This window comes from Pseudorca crassidens, chromosome 5 (assembly GCF_039906515.1).
Source record: "Pseudorca crassidens isolate mPseCra1 chromosome 5, mPseCra1.hap1, whole genome shotgun sequence".
Lineage (NCBI taxonomy): Eukaryota > Metazoa > Chordata > Mammalia > Artiodactyla > Delphinidae > Pseudorca > Pseudorca crassidens.
In genome coordinates, this window is record NC_090300.1 from 109,950,257 (window position 1) to 109,976,161 (window position 25,905).

General features: G+C 36.8%; 1 protein-coding gene across 7 annotated transcripts in view; it reads left to right on the forward strand.

Moving 5' to 3' along the window:
• Positions 1–25,682, forward strand: part of VGLL3 (vestigial like family member 3) — a 46,007-nt gene extending 20,325 nt beyond the window's left edge. For 6 of the 7 annotated variants that reach the window (XM_067739194.1, XM_067739189.1, XM_067739188.1 and 3 more), the window contains exons 3-4: positions 3–536; positions 19,375–25,682. In XM_067739194.1, the coding sequence (XP_067595295.1) occupies positions 3–536; positions 19,375–19,418 (578 nt within the window). In that variant the 3' untranslated portion in view covers positions 19,419–25,682. Of the gene's footprint in view, positions 1–2; positions 5,748–19,374 lie in introns of those variants that run through there. The other variant, XM_067739187.1, reaches the window with a different exon arrangement.
• The last annotated feature ends 223 nt before the right edge of the window (positions 25,683–25,905 follow it).

Genomic DNA, 25,905 nt, shown 5'->3' on the forward strand with positions numbered 1-25,905 from the left:
AGACAGCTCAGCTCTCTCAAGCCAGCGGAGTAGTTTCCCGACTTCCTTTTGGACCAGCTCTTACCAGCCCCCATCTGCACCCTGTTTGGGGGGAGTTCATCCTGACTTCCAGGTCACTGCACCCCCTGGCACCTTTACTGCCGCTGACCCCAGCCCCTGGTCAGGACATGGGCTGCATCAGACTGGCCCCGCCCCTCCCCCTCCCGTGTCCGAGTCCTGGCACTACCCTTTGGCATCTCAGGTGAGCCCGTCCTACAGCCACATGCATGACATGTACATGCGGCATCACCACCCCCACATGCACCACCGCCACCACCACCACCACCACCACCATCACCACCACCCTTCTGCTGGCTCTGCCCTGGATCCATCCTATGGGCCCCTGCTGATGCCGTCTGTGCGTGCGGCCAGGATTCCCGCTCCCCCGTGTGACATCACAAAAACAGATCCGACTACAGTCACCACTGCTACCTCAGCGTGGGCCGGAGCCTTTCACGGAACCGTGGACTTAGTGCCAAGTGTGGGGTTTGATACAGGTGAGCCCGGTGATTTCCTCCTTTCCATAAAAGAAGAAAAATTAATGAAATAAATACAGAAAAATGGAGGATGTTTTAAATACCTGGAAAACTTTTTTTCTCTTCCATGGAAAGTTCAGCTTTGCCCATATGTTTATAGAGCTAACCATTTTTCAAGAATTCCTTCATTCCTGCAGAAACTGGTATGACTGCGTGAGAGAGGTCTCAGAACTTTTCTCCCATTTCTTAAGCTAGTAATCTGTTTCTTTGAACTGGAATCTCTGGCACCTTATATTTACAAAGATTTAAACACATTCTTTAAATCTCCCATGTCTCTGTGCTCTCTACCAGTGATGTGTAATGCCTAACAGAATTCAGAAATAGTATGTTTCAGTAATTTTTCCTTCTCCCTTTTTTGTCAGGCCTTATTTATTATTTATAAACCAAACTGCTTTCTGGAATATAATCCATGTAATATAATCATGGTCTTTAAAAAGAATTATGGAACGTATTTTAAAGGAATGGATTTCTCTTCCCTTTCTTCTCCTTCCCTTCCTTTTCCTTCATTTGCCTTTTGTTATTTTCCTCCTCCCTCCCTCCCTCCCTCCCTTTCTTCCTTCTTTCCTTCCTCTTCTCATCCTCCTTATTCTCCTTCCTTTCTGTTTCTTTCCCTCTCTCTCTCGTTTTAAAGCATCAGACTTGAGATTACTCTAAAGTAATCAACAGATTTAGAAAAAAATTGGTAAGGGAAATATTTCTTCACAGAGCATTCAGCTCCTCTCTGGAATTCACTAGTTCCGAAGGTCATGGTGTTAAATGTTTGAGCTTGATTTTTGGACCAGATTACACATATTAATAGTGTTAGTAGTTCTGAGTTCACAAAATCACAAGCATCACAGGCTAAGAAGACAAATCAGGTCAGTGATTATATCCCCAGAATCTACGTTCCAAAGGCAGCCACCTCCACCTCCAATCCCAGGTTCTTTTCCTGGAACACTTCGTGACAAATTAGAATTTTCTTTCCAGAAGTTTAAGGAAACTCACTCTTTTCTTTTTTTTATAAATTTTAGTTCTTTATTTTTTCCTTGTGATTAGAAAACTCACTCTTTTCATAGTTTTTCTTAGTTTTATTCTTAGTGTGCAAGGTCTTTAATCTGAATGCTGGTCACAGCAGAGAAAACCCCAGAGTAATAAATGCTGAGCATCAATTTGCGTTCACCCTGACATAAGTGAAACATTCTTATCTTGGTTAACTTGTTCTTTACTGAGCTTTCCAATGTTGGTCATTGCCTAACCTTACCCATTTCAGCTTCCTACTTAGCCTCTGGGTTCAAGCTGGTTTTCTAAACTCTCAGGGGACTTGGTTCTCCCTCTCTGTGAGAAGAGAATATGATGGGGCTAACCACCACAGGCTTCCCTCCTTCCTTTGCCACACACTAACAGTATGAAGGCAACTCTTGCGTTGTTTGATGCCTGGGGCCAAATCTAATGAGAGCCCCAGTTTGGTAGCTGCCATCATTGGCAGCCAGTCTCTGCAGGCTCTCACTTTCCAGGTACCTGCGTGGCCAGAGTTAACAATGCTCTTAGCAGGCAAATGGAATATTTTCTTCTTTCTTAGTTTGGGCTTCTTCAACAGGATACCATACACTGGGTGGGCTAAACAACAAACATTTAGTTCTCACAGTTCTGGAACCTGGGAAATCCAAGACCAAGGTGCCAACACATTCAGTGTCTGGTGCGGGCCCACTTCCTGTTTCATAGATACTGTCTTTTCAGTGTGTCCTCACTTGGGGAAGGGACAAGAGAGTTCTCTGGGATCTCATTATGAGGGCACTAATCCCATTCATGAGGGCTCCACCCCATGACTTAATTGCCTCCCAAAGGCCTCACCTCTTAATACCATCACATTTGGGGTTAGGATCTAACGTGAACTTTGCGGGGACACAAACATTCAGTCTGTAGCATCCAACCTTTGCATTTTATAACATAAAGTGGAAGGTGGATGTGATTGCCTTTGCTCCCTGTTTCTCTCTGTCACTTATTACCTACTTTTGTACTTGTTAATTTTGGTGTGACCCTGTTTCCTTGACTCACTGTCCAGAATTTTGACTTGAAACAGTCTCTTCGGAATGAAAAGTCATCCTACTACCTTTTGGAAGTAGAAGAGAGGGGATTTTTGTTCTCTCTGAAGAATCTAGAGAGCACCCATATGGGTATATTATATAATAGTTCTTAATACTTACTGAGCTATGAATAAATATGTATTGAATACCCACTATATAGGGTATTGCCAGAGATACTTTATATATATTTTTTTGCTTTTAATCCTTAAACCAAATCTGAGATGGATCTTCTCTGATTCAGTTATTGATAAGGACACAGCTCAGTTTTCCTATTTGAAAACTGCTTCCTAAATCACAAATGCTCAAGGTGGATTTGAACTAAGACCTACCCCAATCTAAAGAGTTGCTGGGGTAGCATCTCCCTGTTTATATAGGTAAAAGAGACTATTAATTAAAACTGTTAAATTAGACTGTAAATGGTTAATATTGAGGAATGAAGGTTTACCTTTTGGATGTATGTAGTGCTCTTCTTTGTCAGTGTGGGTTTAGGATGATGATCATGATTCTTTCCTGTCCCATAGTTTTAACCCAACTGAACAAAGACAAAGGAATCAAGCAGATAAAGATCAAATCATTAGCATAATTATTGATCAGGCCAAACTGGAGATCTTAGATTAGGCTTACTACCATAATTGAACTTCCTGGAATCCTCAGCTAAGTTTAGATATTGGGAGATCCAATCCTAGGGAAAATCTAGTCTTCAGAGAATATTCCCATAGACAACTTCCTTGTCACACAGTTTAGAGCCTCGTTACTGTGAAAAGAGATGATGGTTGGTCAGATTTGCCTCAGAAAAGCATAGTCTGAGGCATGACTTACCTTACAAAGGCAGCAGGAGGAGCATGCACCTCCTTGCATGTGGGTGGCCCCAAAAAGAGAGAATTGAAGGGGCTAAGCCACAGGGACTCATTTTCCTCTCCTATTCTCGGGCATCATATCAAATATCACATCTCTCTTCCTTTAGGAAGAGTTAGGAATGTTTTAGGTCAGTTTCCCCAAGAAACAGACTCTGATGCAGTTTTGGTTGTAGGAAGTATATGCAGTAGTGTTCTCAGGGCAACATCTTTGTGCAAAGGGAGAAGAATTGAACAGGAGAAGTCTCACAATGAGTAAGTTCAACTGAACCTCAGTGGATTCTACAGGGAGCTCTAGATCTGGGATGGCCTTTTATAATTGTCTTGCCTTAAGTCAAGGTGGATGGGCTTTTATATTCCCACACTGATCAGTTACTGGATGGATTTGCCCCTGGAAGGAAGGTCATGACATTAGGCAAGGTAGCCTTGTTCAGCTGAAAGCAATTCCCAAAGCGAAACAACTGAAGGTCGTGAGCTGCCAACAGCAGGAGAATGAATATCTCAACACAGAATAGTGAGGGACCTGACAGCCCACCACAGTATCCACTACAGAGGGACAAAAAAAGAGCGGTAGCTACTCTTCCACTTTTCTAACTACTTGTAAAAGAAGTTTCTGTATAATAGACCCAAGCAGGGAAGGTAAGATTGTTGAGAAGAATGAGAGATGAGTCCCTCTATGTAATCTGTGTAAAGCTGACCTGACCGTGCAGCCCAAAACAGCTCAGAACTCAGCATCTTTGTTAGGTGACTATTGAGCAACTGTGAAAAGAGCCTGCATTCAGGTGAGACAAGCCTGAAACTTCCCAAAGACCAGGTACTTAGGCCACCAATGTAAGTCATTTTTACATTAGGAGGTAAATAAATTAATCCAACCATTTGGAGAGAAATTTGGTAAAGAATATGCCCTTTTCGTCAATAGGGGGAAGGTTGAATAATTTTAGGTGCATTTTAATTTTGCAACCATTTAATGAAATTAAGAAGTCTGGGAGGTTGAGCATGATATAATGTTTAGTGACCTAAGAAAGTTTTAGAGTATCTTGTATGGTATAATCCAAGGGTCAGCAAATTTTTTCTGTAAATGGCCTGATAGGAATATTTAATGCTTTGTGGGGGTCACACTGTCTGTGGCCACCACTCAACTCTGCTTTTGTACTGTAGAAGCCCATCGCAGACAAAAAAATAAATGAGCTGGCGGTGTCCCAATAAAATTTCTATTGATACTAAAATTTGAATTTTATATGCTTTTTGTGTGTCATGAAATGATACTCTTCGTTTTTCATTCCTTCTTTCTCAACCATTTAAAAATATAAAATCCATTCTTAGCTCATGGATTATGTATAAACAGATGGTGGGCCTGATTTGGTCTATGGGCTATAGTTTGCTGACCTCTAGTATGTATAGTCCCATGCGAATACTTGTTATCTGTCGACACACATACATATGCATGTGTGTGCCTAGAAGTATATACCCCAACTTTTAATGGCCATTACTCCTAGTAACTAGTGTGCAATGTGAGCTTTTAAGCTGGTTTTATAAGCCCAGCTCTGTCCCTTGCTAGCTACAGGGCTTTGGGCAAATTTTTTAACCTGCTTGGTGCCTCAACTTCCTTATCTTTCAAAGATGTTTCATTGGGTGGTTTCAAGGATTAAATGAGTTAATGAAGTAAAACATTTACAGATGTGCCCTGCACATAGTAGGTACACTATAAATTCTGGCTACATAAGGGAAAGTGATCAGACCTTCACTCATTTTAGCTTTAAAAAATTTATTATTGAACAATATTTCATATATCATACACTTTAGCATTTTAAAGCATACAATTCAGTGGGTTTTAGTATGTTGACGATGTTCTACAACCATCTCCACTGTCTAAGTATAGAACGTTCCCATCACCTCCACAAGAAATTCCATACTTCCTCCTTCCACTATTACCTGGCAACCACTAATCTACTTTCTGCCTCTATGGATTTTCCTACTGTAGACATTTCATATAAATAGAGTCATACAATATGTGACCTTTTGTGTCTGCCTTCTTTCTCCTGGTCTGTGTTTTCAAGATTCATCCGTATAGGATGTATCAGAACTTCATTCCTTTTTAGGGTGGATACTATTCCATTGTATGAATAAACCACATTTTGTTTATTCATTCTTTCAGTATTTGGTTTGTTTCTACTTTTTGGCTAATAAGCATAATGTAATGAACACTCATATACAAGTCTGTGGGTGAATATATGTTTTCAGTTCTCTTGGCTATGTACCTAGTAGAACTATGGGGTTGAGAGAACCTCACTTTTTATTTTATATACCTCTCTATTTCTTGAAAATATTTCAAAGAGCATTTACTATAGCCATAATTAATTTTTTAAAAATTTAATTACAGAGTATCATAATACAGTAATAGAATAGGGTTCTGGGGTTTGGTAGACAAAATTCTTCTACAAGCATGAGGAGAGATGGTCCATCTTTTCTGAAGGGCCCAAGCTAGGGTGAGGAGAGTGAGGTGCTTCAACTCAAAATTTAAAGAGATACTCACTTTCTAAGATGTGCAAGTACATACCTCCTTAAATTTTACCTCACCCTGCCCTGGCCCTGCTTTCCTGCCTTGCCTGATCTGCTGTCACTTATTGCTCCCTCTGTTGAATGGATACTTTATATACATCGCTCAGAACGATCAGTGTGTTGATATGATTGTAGGGCATCTGTATCTGCCCTCCTTGTGCAAACAGCAATACTCTGTTAAGAAACCTGGAAAAAATATTTTTGAGCTCTTAAATTTTGATAGTGAATAGGGAGCACTGGGCAACAATAGGGAAGTCAGGAGTTCACAAACGTCCTTCTTTTATTTTTTTCTTCATAGACACTATGTGTCTGATAATATCATAAAAGTCGAATCACCTTAGATAGTTTTCTGAATTTTTTATGATATAAGGCCTATAAGCTATATATATATTTATATATGTATAAATGTATTTTATACATATATGCACTTATATATGTATAAATATATGTATTCATAGTTCTACATATATATTTATAGTTATATATATATATATATATAAAAATCTGATTTAATCTGAATCTTCTAATTGAATATTTTGTGAAAGAGACGTCTTTCATAAATGACCCAAAATGCATTTTAATGCAATCTAAGTTGTAATTATTATTGCTTAAAATTATTATACAGTGTTCCCTTTGAAATAGGCTAATTAAACTCCTTCATTGGTTAAGATCAGTCTTGCTTAATACTATATGGATGCTTTACATTGAAATCCATTAAAAGTATAAATATCTTTGTTTTATCAAATATAGGAAATAAAAGAGTGGGGTAAAAATAGCTCACATACTAGAGCAGCAAATGGAGAAGCAGTTTCTCTCCATGAAAGAGAAATGGATATAAAGTCACCACTTGCTTTTCCATCCAGCCTGTAAGTTACCATCTCTCTAGATCACCTCTCAAGACCCATGCTTTCTTGTAGGTGGTCTGGTGCTGACAAGCTTTGGAATTTTATTTGGAATATTAAGGGTATCAAAATCATGGAGTTTTGCATACAGTAACTTCTTGGAAATCATTTCTCTCTCTAAACATATACATTTACAATAAAAGACCAAAGGAAACCAAGAGTTACCAACCTAAGACATTTGAATATTTACCTGATAGCCTAGTGCTCCAATTCCAGGCTTTATAATGAAAGATAAATATGCTAAATTTGGAGAGAGATCATTGAGAGCCACAGTAATAATTAACAGGATAGTATGAGCTCTAAAAAATATTAAAACACCAAGATATTTTTCAGCATAGAGAAGAGAAGGCATCAAAGCAAAACATATGATAGGGGCTCAACTACAAACAGTTTCTCTCTTTTCCATTTCACCACTTCTTTGGAACATATATACTAGTCATTTAATATATATATGAAGGTAATGGGGTTGGTGATTCATTGAAGTCTTTCCTGATGTTATTAATGATTTTTATAAATGAAGAAGTTAAGGAATTTTATTTAATAGTGTCATAAAATAGAATAGACACAGAAGCTTACTTCTAATCATTTGATTTCAGCAGGGAGACACATTAAATGACATTTTAATATAGAAGCCATCCCTAGGACTATGTGATTTTTCAATGACAGTCACTCTGGTCGATAGAGATTTATAGATTTCTGGGTACTTACCTTGAGGGCCTTATCTCAATTAGAATAGTTAAAATGTCACAAAAAAATAGTTGTGGGTTAAAAAAAAATACTAGGAAGAATGTTTATAAAGTAATACTTCCTGTGGACTTTTTTTTACAGTTTATTATGATTTGGTGACAGTAAAGACTTCAGTAATTAACAGCTGATTGCTTCACACTTTCTGTAATCCTTTTTCTTTTTCTTTGGCCTATGGCATAAGTCTATTTTCCGCTGAGAGGAAAAATAAAAGAAAAAACACCAAAGGTATGTTACAGTATTTACACACTCTTGAATGGTGTTAGTTGTACAAGGCACATGTCCAGAATGACAGTTTCGTGACCAGAAGAAGATGGAAACCATCTTTGAGAGGCATGCAAAAGGCCAGGAGATCCCAGCCAGAGAGTGAAATCTGCATGAAAAGTAGCAGGATGGTAAATCAGAGGGAGAAATGCATTCCAGAGCACTGCTGTCAGTTTTGAGTATCCAGGGCTGGATTCTGCAGGGCCTTAATGAAACTCCCCTGCTCTCCCAGGGCCATGTAGACCTTGCCCATGCTCTCTCCCAGCCCTTCATCCTTAGAATGGTGCCATAACGTCACAATGCCTGAAACCTGGGGATTTCTTCCCACAGATCCTCCTCTGACCTTATAGGACCAATGCAGAAGCCTTCTGAGAGGATTCTGAATGTTTTAGGATGCATTTGCATAATAATACAAATAATTGCCTTTGTGGTATGTGTGTGTGAATCCTTGTGAAAGACATGTTAGTTAAGGGAAAATGCTATTTTTCATACATTGCTGGTAGAAAATTAAAGAATTGTAAGATTTTAAAAAGTGAACTAGAAAATGTATTACAGTTAAAAATTCTCATAACCAAAAAAAAAAAAAATTCTCATAACCTTTGGCACAGTATTCTTCCTCTTGTGAGTCTATGCCACACAAATACAAGCAGCAGCATATGAGGATAGAGGTACAAAAATGTTTATCGTGACAATACTCATAGTAGCAAAAAAATAGAATCAAGTGACTGCCGTCAAGAGGGTAATGTATGAGTGAAGTATGTTTTGTGTGGTATTGCTGACTGAAACAAAAAAAGAGATGAAGAAGTGCCTATATATGCCCTTTTTATAAAAAAGGGATGGCGAGAAATCCTGCATATGTGTACATGTACTTACAATTCAATGAAAGCAGTGAAGACTAGTTTGTCAATTTGTGTTTCCTTTTGGGGCTGAAGGTATTGGGGTCACTAATATGAGTTTAAGGAGGAGAGAATAAGAGAAAAATATGTATGTATGTATGTGCATATGTGTATGTAAGAGAAAGAGACAAGGAAAAAGAGAGGAGAAAGATTGATTTTATCAACAATTTACTCTTTCCCCCAAACTAAGGGGCTCATAAAATGATGGTAAACACAGGAATGTTAATCTTTGCAGAGACGTTTATGGAAAAAGCAGAGGTCCAAAAAATAGATTCCAGGACCCATATGTTCACTTAGCTATATTATGCTGAGCAAGCCTCTCTACCTCTCTGATCCTCTTCCTTAGATGCAAAATGGAGATGATACTCCCTACTCTGACACAACTAGGAGATTCCAATGAACTAATGAACGTGGTTGTGTTTTCTAGATGGTGACACATGGTGCAGAGCTAAAACTCTCATTATTCTTAATAAATATGGTGCATTTCAAACAGAAAAGGTCACACTGGAGATGTGAAGCATCATGCATAATTGAGATGCAAACTTTGAATGCCTCTATCACTTTGACTATTTCTAATTTAATTTGTTTCTGTTCTTGAAGAGTAGCTGTGATATTTATTGGAGTCAAATTTCCCAGTAGTGGTGTTTGCTGGTATTGGCCATACCTTGAAAACTGGGTGCTTTGGTATTGGTTGGGCAGATTATGAGGGAAGGGAGGATAAAGAATCCAGAAGATAAAGATTTGAAGGGTCAACAGAATATACATCTTTGACATTTTTAAACATAGTGTTCTCCATCTAAACACTCTACCATGTGGTAGAGGTTACTAAAAATGTATATCCTATCCCATTGTGCTTATGGATGGTTGAGATATTTGTTCTTGACACTCACATAGATGAAAAGGAAATTTTATGTGCAGAATAAGGAAGTTAGACTATGCATATAATTAGATTCACCAAAACTCCATTAATACATGCTAATCTTCTAAAGTTGTGAGCTAAAAACAGATTCATTTTCCATTCTAGTATTAATTTTGTGAACAAGTTGCTATCAGTAGCTATATAAATTGGGTGGCATCTCTTGCTTTCTGAAATGTTCTCTTAAAAATTGCAAGCAAAATTGGGCAACACCATTATCTTTTTTTTCCTTTTTTTTTTGTTTTTTTGTGGTACATGGGCCTCTGACTGTTGTGGCCTCTCCTGTTGAGGAGCACAGGCTCCGGACACGCAGGCCCAGTGGCCAAGGCTCACGGGCCCAGCCGCTCCGCGGCATGTGGGATCTTCCCGGACCGGGGCACGAACCTGTGTCCCCTGCATTGTCAGGCGGACTCTCAACCACTGTGCCACCAGGGAAGCCCAACACCATTATCTTGATTATTTTCTTGAAGGAGTTGTCATCAACTACCTGTCATTGACTGGGATTGGGGATTGGGGATGTTGTCAAAGTACACAGTGTCTTCCCAAGAGAAGCTTATATGCTTGCCTGAGAGGAGAGCTATAGAGGTTCAAAAAACTCATACTTAATTCTAACATGACTCTAATGGAGAACCACTCAAAGCATTAAAAGGCTTGTTTCAGGGGTCAGTGTATTTTGTACCAGCAAATTGTCTTTTCAGTAATGCTTTCCTATTTCCTGTATCACATACAGGCATGCATCTAAAAGAAACAGCTCGAATGAAGAAATCCATTTTAGAACTTGTCCCCAGGCAATTTCACATTGACTTTCAAATAGGCTACAAAGATTCTATACAAAATTTCTATACGGCCTGTGGAATTTACAGATACTTTTTATTCTCTTTCTGGCTGTCTAACTCTTCTCTTATTGTTCTATTTATCAACAATACAAGGTTTCACAAACAGTTGTCTGTGGCCAACATGTTCTGAATTCCTTGGCAATAATGACCAAAAAAAGTCTTGCGAGAGACTGATGAGAAGCAAAATATGCCATTTTTTGTTTGGTTACAGCCTGATATACTGGGCATTTAATTTTTGTCAACCACAAGCATGTGTTATAATGCTTATTTTCATAGCTGCCTCGTTTGAGCAGTATCAGGTGACATCTAGTATCTTCACAATCATTGAAGCCCTATTTATGTTTGCTTGGATTGGACAGACGTTTCTGGAAAATGTCAGAGAGTGAGCTTGTGCTCGTGTCACATAGAAGTGAGATGAAAAATGATGTCAGTGGAGAATTGATCTATATATACCATATCTCATTCTTACTGAATATTTTCCAATATGTTTTGATTTAATGGGAAGATTGATTACTTAACCTAAATGGGCCTAAAAATTACATTGTATTTCTACAGTTCTGAAGTAAGTTTTAAAATTTGAGAGTTCTTAACTAACTCATAGTTTCAGGTAGAATGTTTGCTGTAGTGGTGTTGTGTCCCTAATTAAGGTTTTATGGGTAAGCAGTGGATCCAGATTAGCTCTTCCTTTGGTTGTATTATCTATTTTCTGGATCGTAAAGCTGTCACTGCATAACCTAGAAACCTCTTTAAAGATGGATATTTGGCTGTGTTTGTTATCCAGCAGATGTCTGGATAGTTAGAATCTCTTGAGAGTATTATAACTTGTGGTTTCAGTTACAATAAGTGATCCAGGCGTTTTTCTGGTCTTACTCCTCTCCAGTTCTGGGAGAAAGTCTGTAGAAGAAATTACAGAGGGTATTTCATTTCACTCTTCCCCATTCCTTTTTTGCTTTATTCTTTGTCTCTGTCTTCAAAGTTACTTTTTTTTTTCTTTTCTTTTCTTTTTCCTTCCTTTTTGCGGTACGCGGGCCTCTCACTGTTGTGGCCTCTCCCGTTGCGGAGCACAGGCTCCGGACGCGCAGACTCAGCGGCCATGGCTCATGGGCCCAGCCGCTCCGTGGCATGTGGGATCTTCCCAGACTGGGGCACGAACCCATGTTCCCTGCATCGGCAGGCGGACTCTCAACCACTGCGCCACCAGGGAAGCCCTACTTTTTATCTGCTTTGAAATTGAGGTCACTAACTTGGTGAGAGATGTCTTCATGCCATATTGCACCTCCTGGTCCCCAGCTTCTCTCAGCCAAAAGGTTATCACACTGACACTGACATTTTGAACGTGGTAAATTGCTGCTGTGATAAAAAACTACCTAACTGTGATTTATATTATATATTTGTCCAAAAGGTCGGTTTTAGAATTGCTGGTCCAGATTTGTAATTCCATATCCTGATGCTTAAAGTACTTGCCAATTTCCCTTCCAGCTGGGCATTTAAAGTGCACAAGTCTAAGGTAGTGGATATCGCTAAAGGCAAAGGCTGGAGAGTCTGTGCATGAGTTTGTGGTTTTGGAGGGAGGAGAGGTCTGAGAGGGCAGGCAGACTAAGGGAGCTTGCCACCTGGGCCAGCAGCAGTGGGAAACACCTGGCCACTGAACTGCTCGTCACCTGCAGTGTTGGCCTCAGGTGTGCGGGTGCCGTGCTTCTTAAAATAATGCAGTAAATTATGGTCTACCGGTAACGTCAGGTTCAGAGAGCTTTAAATTTCTCCTCCTCTTTTGAATCTGAATTAAAGATATTTTGGCAGGTTCAGACAGTTTTCACCTCATTGTTTCTGACAGTGTGGGGATTTTAAGCCAATTCTAAATGTACCCGGAGAAAATGTCTCTATACACTGAAAACCCTCCCTCTGCTAATCAATTATTACTTGGTCATAGTTAGGTATCTTTTATTATTGTTTTAGTATGGAAGAGTTGTCATGATAAGTGAATAATTGTAATTCAAGTGTCATAATAAATTTAATCCTTGGTCTGGTTCAAGAATGCATCTTGTTTGTGATGACTTTTAAAAGAATTATTGTCCAAAATTTCAGTACTAAGTATAGAGGTAATTAGTGCTCATCAAATTGGCCAAAAATACATGTAACACATGAGAAAAAATGCTAATATATCTAATATACAAAAAGCATTTAGAAATCAATGAGGAAATTACTTTCTTAAAAGCATAGAAAATAGGCCAAAGATAAAACACAGAGGAAGAAATGCCATAATCTCAATAATGTTCAGCTTCATTAATATTGAAAGAAATGTAAATTGAAATTATTAGATACTTTTAATCTATAATAATGATAATAATAGTAAAAATATGAATATTGGTACAAACTTTCTGAAACACACCCCTCATGATGAAATATGTAAGCATAAATGTGGGTATATGCTTGGGTTCAGCAATTATACAAACATATTTTCAGGAATTTTTCTTATCTACCAAAATATTCACATAAGTAACAAATATAATTTTACACACATGTGTCTGTGTATCCAAATGATGTGTATCTGTAGAGTACTGGGTAATTTATGGTACAGGGAAGAATGAATATTGTGTAGCCCTTCAAAAGGGTTGATCTACATACACTGACATGAATGGTTTTCCAAGATAATATTGCTGGTGAAATAAGCATGTTGTAGCACAGGACAAACAGAGGTGTATGCATGTACATCTGAAGTATACTCAGCAAGTTGTGTGATGACAGGGGACATTACGTAGAACTCTTACTTTTGAAATACTTTGTAACTTGATTTTTAAACAAGAAATCTATGATGTTTTAAAGTTTAAAAAAACAAAGATGTTTTAAAAACAAATAAAGGGAGGTCTCCATGGTGAGTAAACATGATCTATCTTGATATTCACCTGAAATGAAATCATAGTTTCCAAATTGGATAGCCCTCACTCTTATTTTTTTTTCCCTTCATTAGTGTTAAGGTGTTACCCCCATGTAGATCTTATTTAGAAATTCTTAACTAGCATTTAAACTGATTGCTCCGGGCCTCAGACAAACAAATGCAGTTGTATGATCATTAGCAGTGATAATTTTATAAAGTAGGAGAAGATAATATGACTGTCTCTCACATCACATAGTTTGTGATCATTTGACAGTATGTCAGTGTTAGATGTCAGGTTGTTGGTGAAGGTTGGATATTTTGATATAGCATCCAATACAGTGTTGTATATATTTATATTTGTAAAAATTATAGCTTGGGCTTCCCTGGTGGTGCAGTGGTTGAGAGTCCACCTGCCGATGCAGGGGACACGGGTTCGTGCCCCGGTCTGGGAAGACCCCACATGCTGTGGAGCAGCTAGGCCTGTGAGCCATGGCCACTGAGCCTGCGCGTCCGGAGCCTGTGATGCACAACGGGAGAGGCCACAACAGTGAGAGGCCCGTGTACCACAAAAAAAAAAAAAAAAAAAAAAAAAAAAAATATAGCTTTTCTTTATTAAAGCAAGGATGAAGCAGGATTTCATTTTTTTTTTTAATGTAGAAATAAGCTACCAGCTTCTTTTAGTCTAATAGCAAGCATTCTGATCCACAAGGGTTTTCTAGACTCTTAATATCTATGAAATGAAAAGTTCATTTAAGTATTTTCTTTACTTTTCAGTCATAAAATATTCTACCTGCACATCCAGGTTTTATGTTCCTATTTTTCTTCTCTTTTTATCAACAGCATGTTCACCAGTGCATGGTTACCACATTACCTCTTTTATCTCCAGCAATAAAATTAATTAGAAGCATATTCACCTTACTTATGAGCGATAGTCAATGATGTTGTCAAGTGATTATGCCTCCTTAGAAGTAGGATATGCTTTTCTAGTGGATATGACTCTGATAATCACATAGTCCCTAAAACTCAGGTGTGCTGGAGTGTAACATTTTCAGTAAACCAACTTATTATTTATTTCTGCCCCATAAAAGAAAATTTAACTTCATCAATACTTTTTTTTTAATTTACTTTATTCAAGTATAGCTGATTTACAGTGTTGTGTTAATTTCTGCTGTACAGCAAAATGATTCAGTTATACATATATATATGTATATATATATATATACACATTCTTTCTCATATTCTTTTCCATTATGATTTATCATAGGATACTGAATATAGTTCCCTGTGCTATACAGTAATTTCATCAATTCTGAGTATTCATGGTCCAGCTCATTGATATCTTCATTGCTCAGTTTTTTAAAACACTGTCCCACTTAGAGTTGAAACCTCTTCTCAGATGCTTCCCTCATGCTCTCCCTAGGGATTGCTTCACATTGCATCACATTGTTTGTCACATTGTGAACGTTGTTGATTAAGAGGTTGCTCTCTGCTCTTGGCCTTGTCATTTCATTCCTATCTTGGCCTTTGTTTGCAAACTTATCCCCTCCCCACACTGTTTCTCTGTGCATTCTCCATACAGTGCTCCCCAGACAATGACTAATTACTTCGAGTTCAGCTTCCTAATATTTGTGACCATCCCTCCAAGGTGCTCACTGGGGTGGCTCGTGCCATTTCTTCTGCCATGGGGTACCCACATCTTCTGCCATGGGGTACCCACATCTTCTGCCATGGGGTACCCACATCTTCTGCCATGGGATACCCACATCTTCTGCCATGGGATACCCACATCTTCTGCCATGGGGTACCCACTACTATGGAATGTAACAGCAGGCCTGCCAGAAATCTCTCTGAACTAACTTCTGTATCATTGTTGCAGGGACCCATGGGAACTTTAAGATCTTTTCATAAGACACGTTGGAGTTGAAGGAAACTAGGGAGGGGGAAGTTTCTAGGCTTTCTATGCTTAGACACACCCTGTTGTCATCTCTACTTCCTTATTCCCAGAGCCTTTTGCAAGAGATGAATCTGTGAAGCAACAGCCTCCCAAAAATCTCAGCTAGAAAATGAATTATGATACCTTGATATATAGTCAGATTCTTCAAATTTTAAAGGGAAATCCTATTATGATCTTCTGTGACCAAGACTTCTCTCCTGCTACTAATTATTCTATATTTCTTTCTTATGTTCGTACTTCCTTTGTTCTATTCCTGGGTCTGGGTTTTTTTTCCCTTTTCTTTTGGTGGTCAGGTGGTGGTGGTGGTGGAACTGAAGGGAGGAACTGGGTCTGTGGGCTTGCATTTCCTTTCAGGCTTTTCTCCTAATTCCATCCCAGACTCAGACTCTGAAGCCAACAATGTGATGTCTTTGTTCTTTGGTCCCATTTCTGACAACCACCTCATGAGTCAAATGGCCACCCTATGTCTTCAGTGTTCACACTGGGGAGGTCTTTGGGGGGCAGGGAGGAGTGGTTATATTAAAGATACATATCAAAAAAACACATCAGTTAATAAAACATGTCCATTACACGACTGGAGTAGTCTTCATCTGAGGTATAACAAACTACTCTGTAATCATTTGCTGTGTCTTGGGAAAAGCTTTTCAAATGTATAGTTTAAAAAAACACAGTAGGAGAGCTATTTTGTTAACACTGGTATCAGTTCTGTTAAATCAGGGTGTTTCTAAACAGTGCAAAAAGGAATAAAGCAGAAACTAACACACCATTGTAAAGCAAGTATACTCCAATAAATGTGTTAAGAAAAATGTATTGACTTTTCTTCAAATTAATTTAATGAAAGGACTTTGACTCAGGGAGTTGCAGTATAGGCTAGTGTCACAGCCTACAGACAATATAGTCCACATAGGGGGAGCCATATACATTGTGGTTAAGACCATTGACTCCGATATCAGACCACCTATTTTCAGTCCTGGCTCTACCACTTAATAGTTAACATAACCTCTCTTACTCTCAGTTTTCTCACTTGTAAAATGGATATATATATATATATATATATATATATATATAGCATAGTTGGAAGCATTAAATGAGATATTTCACATAAAGCAGCACAACATCTGGCATATTCAGCCCTAAGAAAGTGTTTGCTAACATTATTGTTATGATGTTTATTTTCCTTTCACGGAAAATCTCACAGACGAAACAATAAAACTAAAACTGAGTTACTAACATCAAGAGAAAAACACGGGTGATTTCAGCTAGCCAGTGGGCAGATTTCAGAATGTGTTATAAACTAATTTCATATAGGTTTGAGTTGAGGAATTGAGAAGGCAACAAAAAGCCTGAATAGGAACAACATAATAGCAGAGTTGATTTTGTGTTCTGGTAAGAAAATTTGGGGAAACCCCAAGTAACTGTAGATCATGTAAGGATCATGGATTAAAGATATGAATAGACCATGTAAGGATCATGGGTTAATGACTTTGTCTCCTTTCACCCTTACTTGGAAAACTAAGTGTACTGGCTGATCCTTAAATATTCTGATCTTCCTTCAACAAGTGTTTAACAGGAAAGATCATAGTCCTGCTTTCCTGTTACAACTTACTAGTAGTAGGGTCTTTTGCCTGTGGTTGTTCATTTTCTTGTGCTTTACTTATACCTATTTTGAAACTTACAGGTATAGATACCTAGTAATCAAAGTAAAAGTTTTATTTATGTCCCATCACTAAGAAGAAGCTAAGCCAAAAGGACAACATTAGCTATTTAATATGTTTCAGGGCGTAGATGAATTGATTTTTTTAAGGTTTGCTTTGGAGTAATGCAAAGCTTTAGAAACAGAACAACTGAAGAGACAAAGTTATAATGAAAGTTATTCCAACCAGTTATTCTGGTTAGAATATTTAGGGCTCTGTTAAGTAATGTAATCCTTGTCCACAGAAAAAGGCTAACGTGCTTTTGACGGAGTCATCTGTCTTTGCAAGGCAAACTGAGGATTGCTTTTATTTAAGAAGAAAAAAAGACACTCAAACCACTTGATAATTCCAACACTATTCATGACTTGCAGTGCTGACATTCTATAGATTGATGTAGTCTTCAAGTGTGGAAAATACTGAGTCATACAGAAGATGAGACATTTTAATAATGAAAAAAATATTCATGCAGTCAGCAGATTGTCAGTTAAGGTGGTTTAGATTATAAAAGTCACCCAACGGAGACTTTGTCAGGTTGCAAATTATTCTGACCACAAAATTATTATATGAATAAAGCAAACTTAGAGTGAATTGGTACATCCCAGATCCTTTTATTTCTTTTTCCTGCTTCTCTTTATCCTTCTCTTCTTCTTTTGAAAAGGGAAAGGAAAACTATTGACTCTGAATCTAAACATAATGCTGGTATACATGAAAAAAAACTTAAGATGGAGCTAATCTTTTGGCATTCTAGAAGTGCTGCTTTTTCCCAGGATACGAATGCTATAAACCAGAGATTGTGTCTTGTGGCTCTATGAGGTGCTTCTCTGACTCCTTTTATTTGTTCTTCCTCCCTTTATGTAATCTGTTTTGTAGATTGTCTTAATGTCTCCTATCAATGACTGACTAATTGTATCTTTTATAATGACACACATTGTTTTATAAAATTCTTTAACAAGTTGAAGGACAAGCAATGAAATCACTATAGCTGTTTTAGTGACAATTACATTGAAAACCATACTGGCTCATTTAACCATTCAATTTCTGACATCCAGCCCAGACTTAAAACAGGTTTAGATTAAAAATCAAGAAGACAGGGCTTCCCTGGTGGCGCAGTGGTTGAGAGTCCACCTGCCGACGCAGGGGATACAGGTTCATGCCCCGGTCCGGGAAGATCCCACATGCCGCGGAGAGGCTGGGCCCCTGAGCCATGGCCACTGAGCCTGCGCGTCCGGAGCCTGTGCTCCTGAACGGGAGAGGCCACAACGGTGAGAGGCCCGCGTACCGCAAAAAAAAAAAAAAAAAAAAAAAAATCAAGAAGACAGCCTGGGATCCTAGCACCCACATAACAGCAGTCACACTGCATTTCTACTCACTTATTTAATAGCCTTCTCTTCATGTTTTGGTATTTGGTTTTAAATAACTGAAGAACAACCATTATTTGGAGTCTTCACTCTTCCAAACAGTTATGCCTCAGGACAAAAATAAAGTGATTCAAGTGAGTGTTAGCTGAAGATGCTGTGCTAATTGCCCGCATCAGAAATTAGTCAATTGACTACATTAGAACCAAATCAGTCATATATTCTGTTTCCTCTTTGATATACTTCGTCCTAATCATTCTAGCTTTGAGTTGGAATTCATACATGTTCACATATTTTCCTTTTGTACTACTATTTTTTTTATTTTATTTTTAAATAAAATAAAATGTGTTCAGTAGCTCATAGTCTCTCAACCACTGCGCCACCAGGGAAGCCCTGTACTACTATTTTTAAACTTACCTGTAAATTTCATTTTCTGGCTTTGAGATATGGATTTTTATAAGCCATCTTAAGTAGTTTCTGAAAGAAAAGGCAATAAAAGTAAGTAAATTTAGTCACTACCTTAGTCCAAAAGTGTCATTTGATGGTTGCTGAAAAGTATGAACGGAAGCGTTGCCTAAATGCCCAACGACTAGTTCTGTCATTTTCCCCCATATCAGTTCCTTTTGGGATTAGAAGGAAGAAATCTTGATTTATATTATTTTATTTATTATTCACACCTACTCTAGTAAGATAAAACCATAGTGAAGAATGTGTACCATGCAGATAGCACTGCTCTAGTCTAGAGTTTTTTTGTCACCTACTGTGTTGGTTGACTGTTTGTACATTGTGAGCTCAATTGTCTTTTTGGTTTCTATATGTAGATTTTGCCCATTTTTGAGTGCTACATATATTGATTCTTTTCTATTTCTCATTGTCACCTTTTCTAGGTCTACAGCATCAAGACAAGAGTAAGGACTCACCATGGTACTGAAACACACAGTATTAGCAAGTTAGATTGAAGCGTGAATCCATGGGCCCACTGGGAAAAGATGCTGCCAGGGTTTGTCATTCTGCAGTGGGACACAGTAGACATGGAAGGAAAAGAGGAAGTGTTATCCAGCTGACTTTGGTTTGGAGCCTTTTCTTGAGAAAGCAGAGTGGGTCATAGACATTGAAGAAAAGCATTTTTGTTTATTTTTTCCCTCATCTGAGCCTTTGCCAACTGTGCAACTCTCTTTTATTTTTTGTCTTGCTTTTAACAATACATGGTTTAATTTTTGTTTCAGTTCAACACTTTTTTTGAGTTTTTTTTTTTTTTTCTTTTTGAACCAACCACCTTGTCAGGAAAAGATGAACCACAAAGAAAATGATCATTCTTTCAGGAATACAATTTTGTAGCTCTATGTGCATCTATTTTTGTAAAAATACAGAAAGTTTGATTTAGCATTGATGGGCTATTTTTGAGGGATGTGGGTTTTTTTAATATTGTAACAATTGTTAAGTTCTGTTTAAAGAACTTGCTCTCAGAGAAGCACTGGCAAAAATGTTTAAAATGCTTGGCTTTAAGATGTCTGTGATGCGCTCTGTGCTTTCTAGCTTACCTCAGATGTTTGATAGTTTCTCCTTTTTACAAAAGTAGCACCATAGCCAAGCCAATATGGTATTATTTTACATTCAATCTCAGTGAAGATTTAATTCCATGCTAGCTCACTTAGCTCTGAGTTATATGTAAAGCTTGAAAAGGAAGTTTTTTAATGATCACACTAAAGAAAGGCTATTTCATTACTTTGATTTCTCCCAAAGACTGCTTGGAGGTTGACTAAGAAGAAAGTTGGCATAAACTTTCAATCAGATGGAGAGTTTGCCTAGAGTATACAATTATCTTTCTAGTCCATCTGACTTTGAAAAATGGAACCAGAATTTCTATCCAACTACTGGAAAAAAAATAATAATAATCATGCTACCTTTGAGTGCCAGTGACTTATTTTTCTTGTTTATAATTATTCATTCATGGCAATTTTTTGCCATATTTTAAGTGAATTTTTTTTTTCCTGAAGATAGTTTGAAGGGATAATATTTGGGAAGGTACTAGACACATCACAAAGCCTTTAATTCAATGGCTGTTTCTGAGAGTGTTACCCATCATTTTAAATTGAAAAATAATGTATTGCATATGTAATATTTTAAATCAGTTTTTGCGTCTTTTTTGTCTGTTTAACTCTGGTTTTAGTTGATTTAGTTCTTTTTAAGAAAAAAATGGGGGCAAGATAAATTTAAATTGGGATTTATACTACAATTACTGAAATTAGGTTAATAAATTGACAACTTACCTGAAATTTATTACTGAGGACTCAGGATTCAACTTGACATGGCCCTCAGGATCTAAATAAGAAAAAGTTGGGATTATCATTAAAATGCTATTAGGAAAAGATTAGGTTTATAAAAGTAGCCGTTATTGGTATTTTAAGGACTTTCAATGTAAAGTCCATTCTTTCATTTGCTTCCAGAGATGGCTCATATCAAAAAGGTAGTATTTTATAGAAGTTTTAGTTTGTTAAAAATGTTTCTCAATTTTTCCCATCTCTGTCTTCACCCATGTGAAATTAAATGTTTAGTGAAATACATTTTCCATCTTAAATAGTGTATCTCATATGTGTGAACATTTTAGATATAAGAGCAACATAGTCTCTGCTTAGCTAGGCAGAGTTCTCACAGATAATTTTCAAATATTTCCCTTAACTCTATTTTAATGCCATAATCTTCTTTCCTGGTGCATCTTATCAGTTATGAATCTATACACTCTCTTGTATTTTCATCACTATATTGCTTCTTAACCAGACTACTCTTAACACAGTATACACATTTAATCTAATGTGAGGTCCAAACGTAAGGAATCTTCCACTTACTAATGACATGAACTTAGATTTCTAGGGAGTGGCTTGGTTAAATTATCTACATTTTGATCTACAATTTGATTTGATACAATTATTTGTAATTTGCCTAAATCTGTGTAGCACAAGGTTGAATGAATCTATAAAATTTGTTTTACTTTGTGTCCTCCTGAATTCTCAAAGACCAGTGCTCAGTAGCTCCCATGGGATGACTCACTGGGGATATTTATTTTCCTCCTCTTCCCTTGGAACCTGTTAACTTCCTTTGCAGTTTCTCTTAGAGCAGTTTTGTACTCCAACTCATTCAGATCATTCAATTGGATTTTCCCAATTATGAGAAGAAACGTATTGACTTTCTGCCCGTTTCCTTACTCTCCACTGAATTGAATGTAAGGCAAGAGAGCTGACAATTAGATAGCTTCATCCTGAATTTAGGGTGACACTTTGCCCTGTGTCACTCCTGGTAACTATCTGATAAAACATTCCTTGGCTCAGAGGACCCAAGAAAAGTTGAGGATCTGAATTCTGCTATACACAGGAGAGATTTGTGTGTGAGATCCCCCATTGAGAACAGGCCCAGGTGTTGCTTGGCACATCGCAGGGACTGGATCCTTGCCTATACAAGGAGTGGATCAAAATGTGAGTCAAAAAAGATGAGTGCCCGTCTCTGTAATTGTCTCACATCCCATTGCTACAATCATATTACTATTACCACCGAAGTCATAAAAGAGGATGAGTTGTAATTTAGTATGATTCTGAGTTTAAGTTTAAAATGCTGTCACTCTCTGGGTTGGTTTTCTCGCACCAAAATGATACTGTTAATTTTGGAGGCTTCCAGACTGCTTTATTGAGGGCTACCATCTCCCTCCCCAATTTCATTTGCAACCACTCCACCTTTGGTTATTTTATAAATTAGGCTTTATTCAAGCTTTCTAAAGATCTGTGAGCTAGATCCTAGAAAATCATCTCATTGATTTGACATCTAATCTATGCTTCAACCACTAAACTATCATGAAATAAGAAACAACAAAATAGTGATTAGGTAGATCTTTACAGGTTATTTGGTTTTTCACTGTTTATTTGAAAAGCACCTCTGAAGGTAAAAATCAATGCTTCATCTTAAGAAGGTTAACCGTCCCCTCCTAACTTTCCCCTTTAGCTTTTTTCCTCTCTCTTTCCTCTTAGAGTTATTTACGTTACTATTTTAAGCAAAAATGGCCGGGATTGCTCTACATTTTGCAAATGATAACAAGTGGTTTGCAAATAATTGAGAAATTAATTTCTTCAACGTTGTAAAAACCTTTTTTTTAAAAAAAATTCTAGGCACTGGCATAAACTGTGCCCTTGAGGAGCTCGTTATTCATTATACAAATGGCAATCAGAAACTATATTTTTAGAAACTGCATTCTATCCCTTACTGAGTGCCCCTTGGTTATGTAATGTTTGCCAAATTAAGTCAATGGGGCAATGGTACTAAGAGGTAGAAAAGGCTAGTATTTATGTTACAGTTCGACTAGAGGATAGAGAAGCAGAATGAATTAATGAAAAAAAAAAAAACCAACAACATTGGCTTGGACATTAGGTCATTTTCTGAATTCTGGTTTAGCCATAATTAGATGTGTGTTTTGGTGTTTCATTTATTTATCTCATGAGTAAAGTGGGATAATAATACCTAACTGGCAGTCTGGAAATCGTATATATATACTCAATCATCTGGCTCATAGTAGACATTCAATAAATGACAGATACCACAAATACTTATCAGCTGAGTAAGTAAATCATAAAATTGAGCTCCCAAACATCACTTCTGTTTACTTTCCACACCCATTTCTGTAGCAATCAAATAGTTATGACTGTGCTTTTCTGTAAGAAATTGTTGCAAGAGAATCTTTGCCTTCTACTAGATGTTGAAGATAAAACATAAATTTCTAAATTATCTTTATTTTAGTGTGCTGTTTATGAAGGAAAATAAATTAACCTTTTAGTGGTATGTAGACCCAACTTTGAGTTTTCTTACATGTTCCAAACTTTTATTCATCCAGGACCCTGTGTATTATTGTCCCCAAAATTAAAGTGACAGTTTCATGAAATCACCAAAGTTTTAATTTTTTCATTATATTTTGGGCTTCCTTAGCACCTAGAATAAAAACATCTCTTTTGAAGTTATCTCATTTTTTTTAACTTGGAGAAAAAATTGCAAAATATGGTGGAAAAAATGTTCTGCATGAAAAGAGGAGGAAAAAAAACCCCAACCCTTTATGATCTCAGTCAGCAGATTTATTCTACTTGAGAAAAAAAGAAACAACTTCATTGGAAGCAGATGTTGACACTGTGTCAGTTATTGAAGATGGAAAGGGTTCACTTGAGCCATTGTGGTTACAAAGGGGTATCGATGGCTGTTAAAATTCCTGTGATTGAGCATCTTCACAGCAGACAGGACAACAGAAAAGCTGAAACTATGAGACCAAGACTGAAATCAGCCTGCCAATTTTAATGTACAGGACCCTAAGGACTCAGTTGTGTTTTTTTTTTTCCCTCCTTCAGGATAAAAGACATATCTTTCAAAAAATTTAAGGTGGTTTGAGAGAGAAATTAAAATGTATTCTCTAAAAACATAGCCCTAGAATCCTTTAAATCTATTATTAAGCATTAAAACTATTATTTAAGTCATTTTAGAAAAATCAGGGTAAAAATTTAGTTTAATAATATATGTTGAAGAAACAGACTCACAGACATAGAGAACAGAGTTGTGGTTGCTGAGGGAGAGGTGGGGTGGGAGGAGGAAGGATTGGAAGTTTGGGATTAGCAGATGCAAACTAGTATATATAGAGTGGATAAAAAACAAGGTCCTACTGTATAGCACAGGGAACTATATTCAATATCCTGTGATAAACCATAATGGAAAAGAACATGAAAAAGAATATATATATGTATAACTGAGTCACTTTGCTGTACCACTGAACCACAGAAATTAACACAACATTGTAAATCAACTATACTTCAATAAAATAAAAAAAAATAATGTATGTTGAAGAAGGATATGTAAACTACACACAAATGGAGAGTGGGGAACGGGTGAGGCCTGCAAGGGAGCCTCAGTTCTAATAGCTTCAAAATGTTAATTAATTGGTAACTTGGTCATGGAGATTGGGCACAGAACAGACTTTCAGAATTTTCAGTAGGTTTTTTTCTTTTAGTGCTCGCTGGGAATTTCCCTCTATACACTTTCCAAAGTATAGAAATAGTCATTATAATTAAAATATCATAATTTTCTTATCCCTTTTATTGTCCATTGTGCTTGTCTGTTTGAAAAATATTTTTATAGTTTCAGATAATTGATCAAACTAATGTTCTCTCGAAAATACCAATTAATTTGATCCAATACAATTATCTAAATCTTCTTTTAAAGTTTCAAGAAATGATAATTGAGTTAAGTGTAATTTACCAATTCTTTTGTGTAAATAAACAATGACACCTAGAAAATGCCGCGTCATCATCGATTAGCTTCCTTGTTAACAATTTCTGGACTACTAAATTTTGCCCTAAGAATAACTCTTTTAGAATACAAGATTCTTTAATTAGTTATTTTGGTATATGCATAAGATGTGAAGTTTTCTAATGATATCTCTTACTGGTAAGAGATACTGATAGAGGTGTACATTTTTTTCTAGGCTGTGGCTAGGGCAAAAATTAATGATTATTTACACACTTGATTTAATTTCTTGACTATTTACAATCTTGGATATTGTATCTGATTTAAAATTACTATTCCATACATTTTTCTGGGTATGCAATATGGGGAAGGGTCTTCATGTGAATTCTTTGTATTTTAAAGTGCATATTTTGAAAGGGAAAACATAGATTCAATTTGCTTTCATCACATAAGTCTAGATAAGGTGAAAGCTTTTATAAACAAAAAATTCATAGTATGGTGAAGTTTATATTTGTCACTTGATTAAGTGAACTGAAAACTTGTAATATAAATGTTATCTTACAACCCTGAAATACAAAAAAATTCCAGATTTATTAGTTTTGTGGGCAATTTTATGCTATCTTCATTTTACATGTCCAGAAAGAGAAATTAACTAATCTTAGCTCTGTTGTCATTCTTAATTTACAAAATATATGTAATTCATAAAACTTTTCGCTTCACAAGCTAATTATAAAATCATATTATTGTTGTTGTTTTTCATGGGGTTGGAGGAAGAGACATTTTTGTATTTCTATTCAGTCTTCAAATGCAGGTCTCATAACTATATGTTGATGATATGAGATGATGGAGGACTTTGTAATAAAAACAAATGTCATCTTCAATTTTTTCAATAAATAACTTAATGTGAACTTAATGTTTATATTTTAATGTAGCAATTTGGTTTCGTCTGCATTTCTTGACAATTAACTAAAGCTGTCTCTTTTCTTCTTATTCAATTAAACAAATTACAAATATCTTTAGAAATTAAACCACCGTAGTTTTTTTTTAATGAAGTTAATTTCTACAGCCAAGGGATTTATATGTTATAGTGAGGATTGTATGGTTACAAAACAAGTGTTTATAATAGAAGAGCAAGTGAAATGGGCTATATCAAT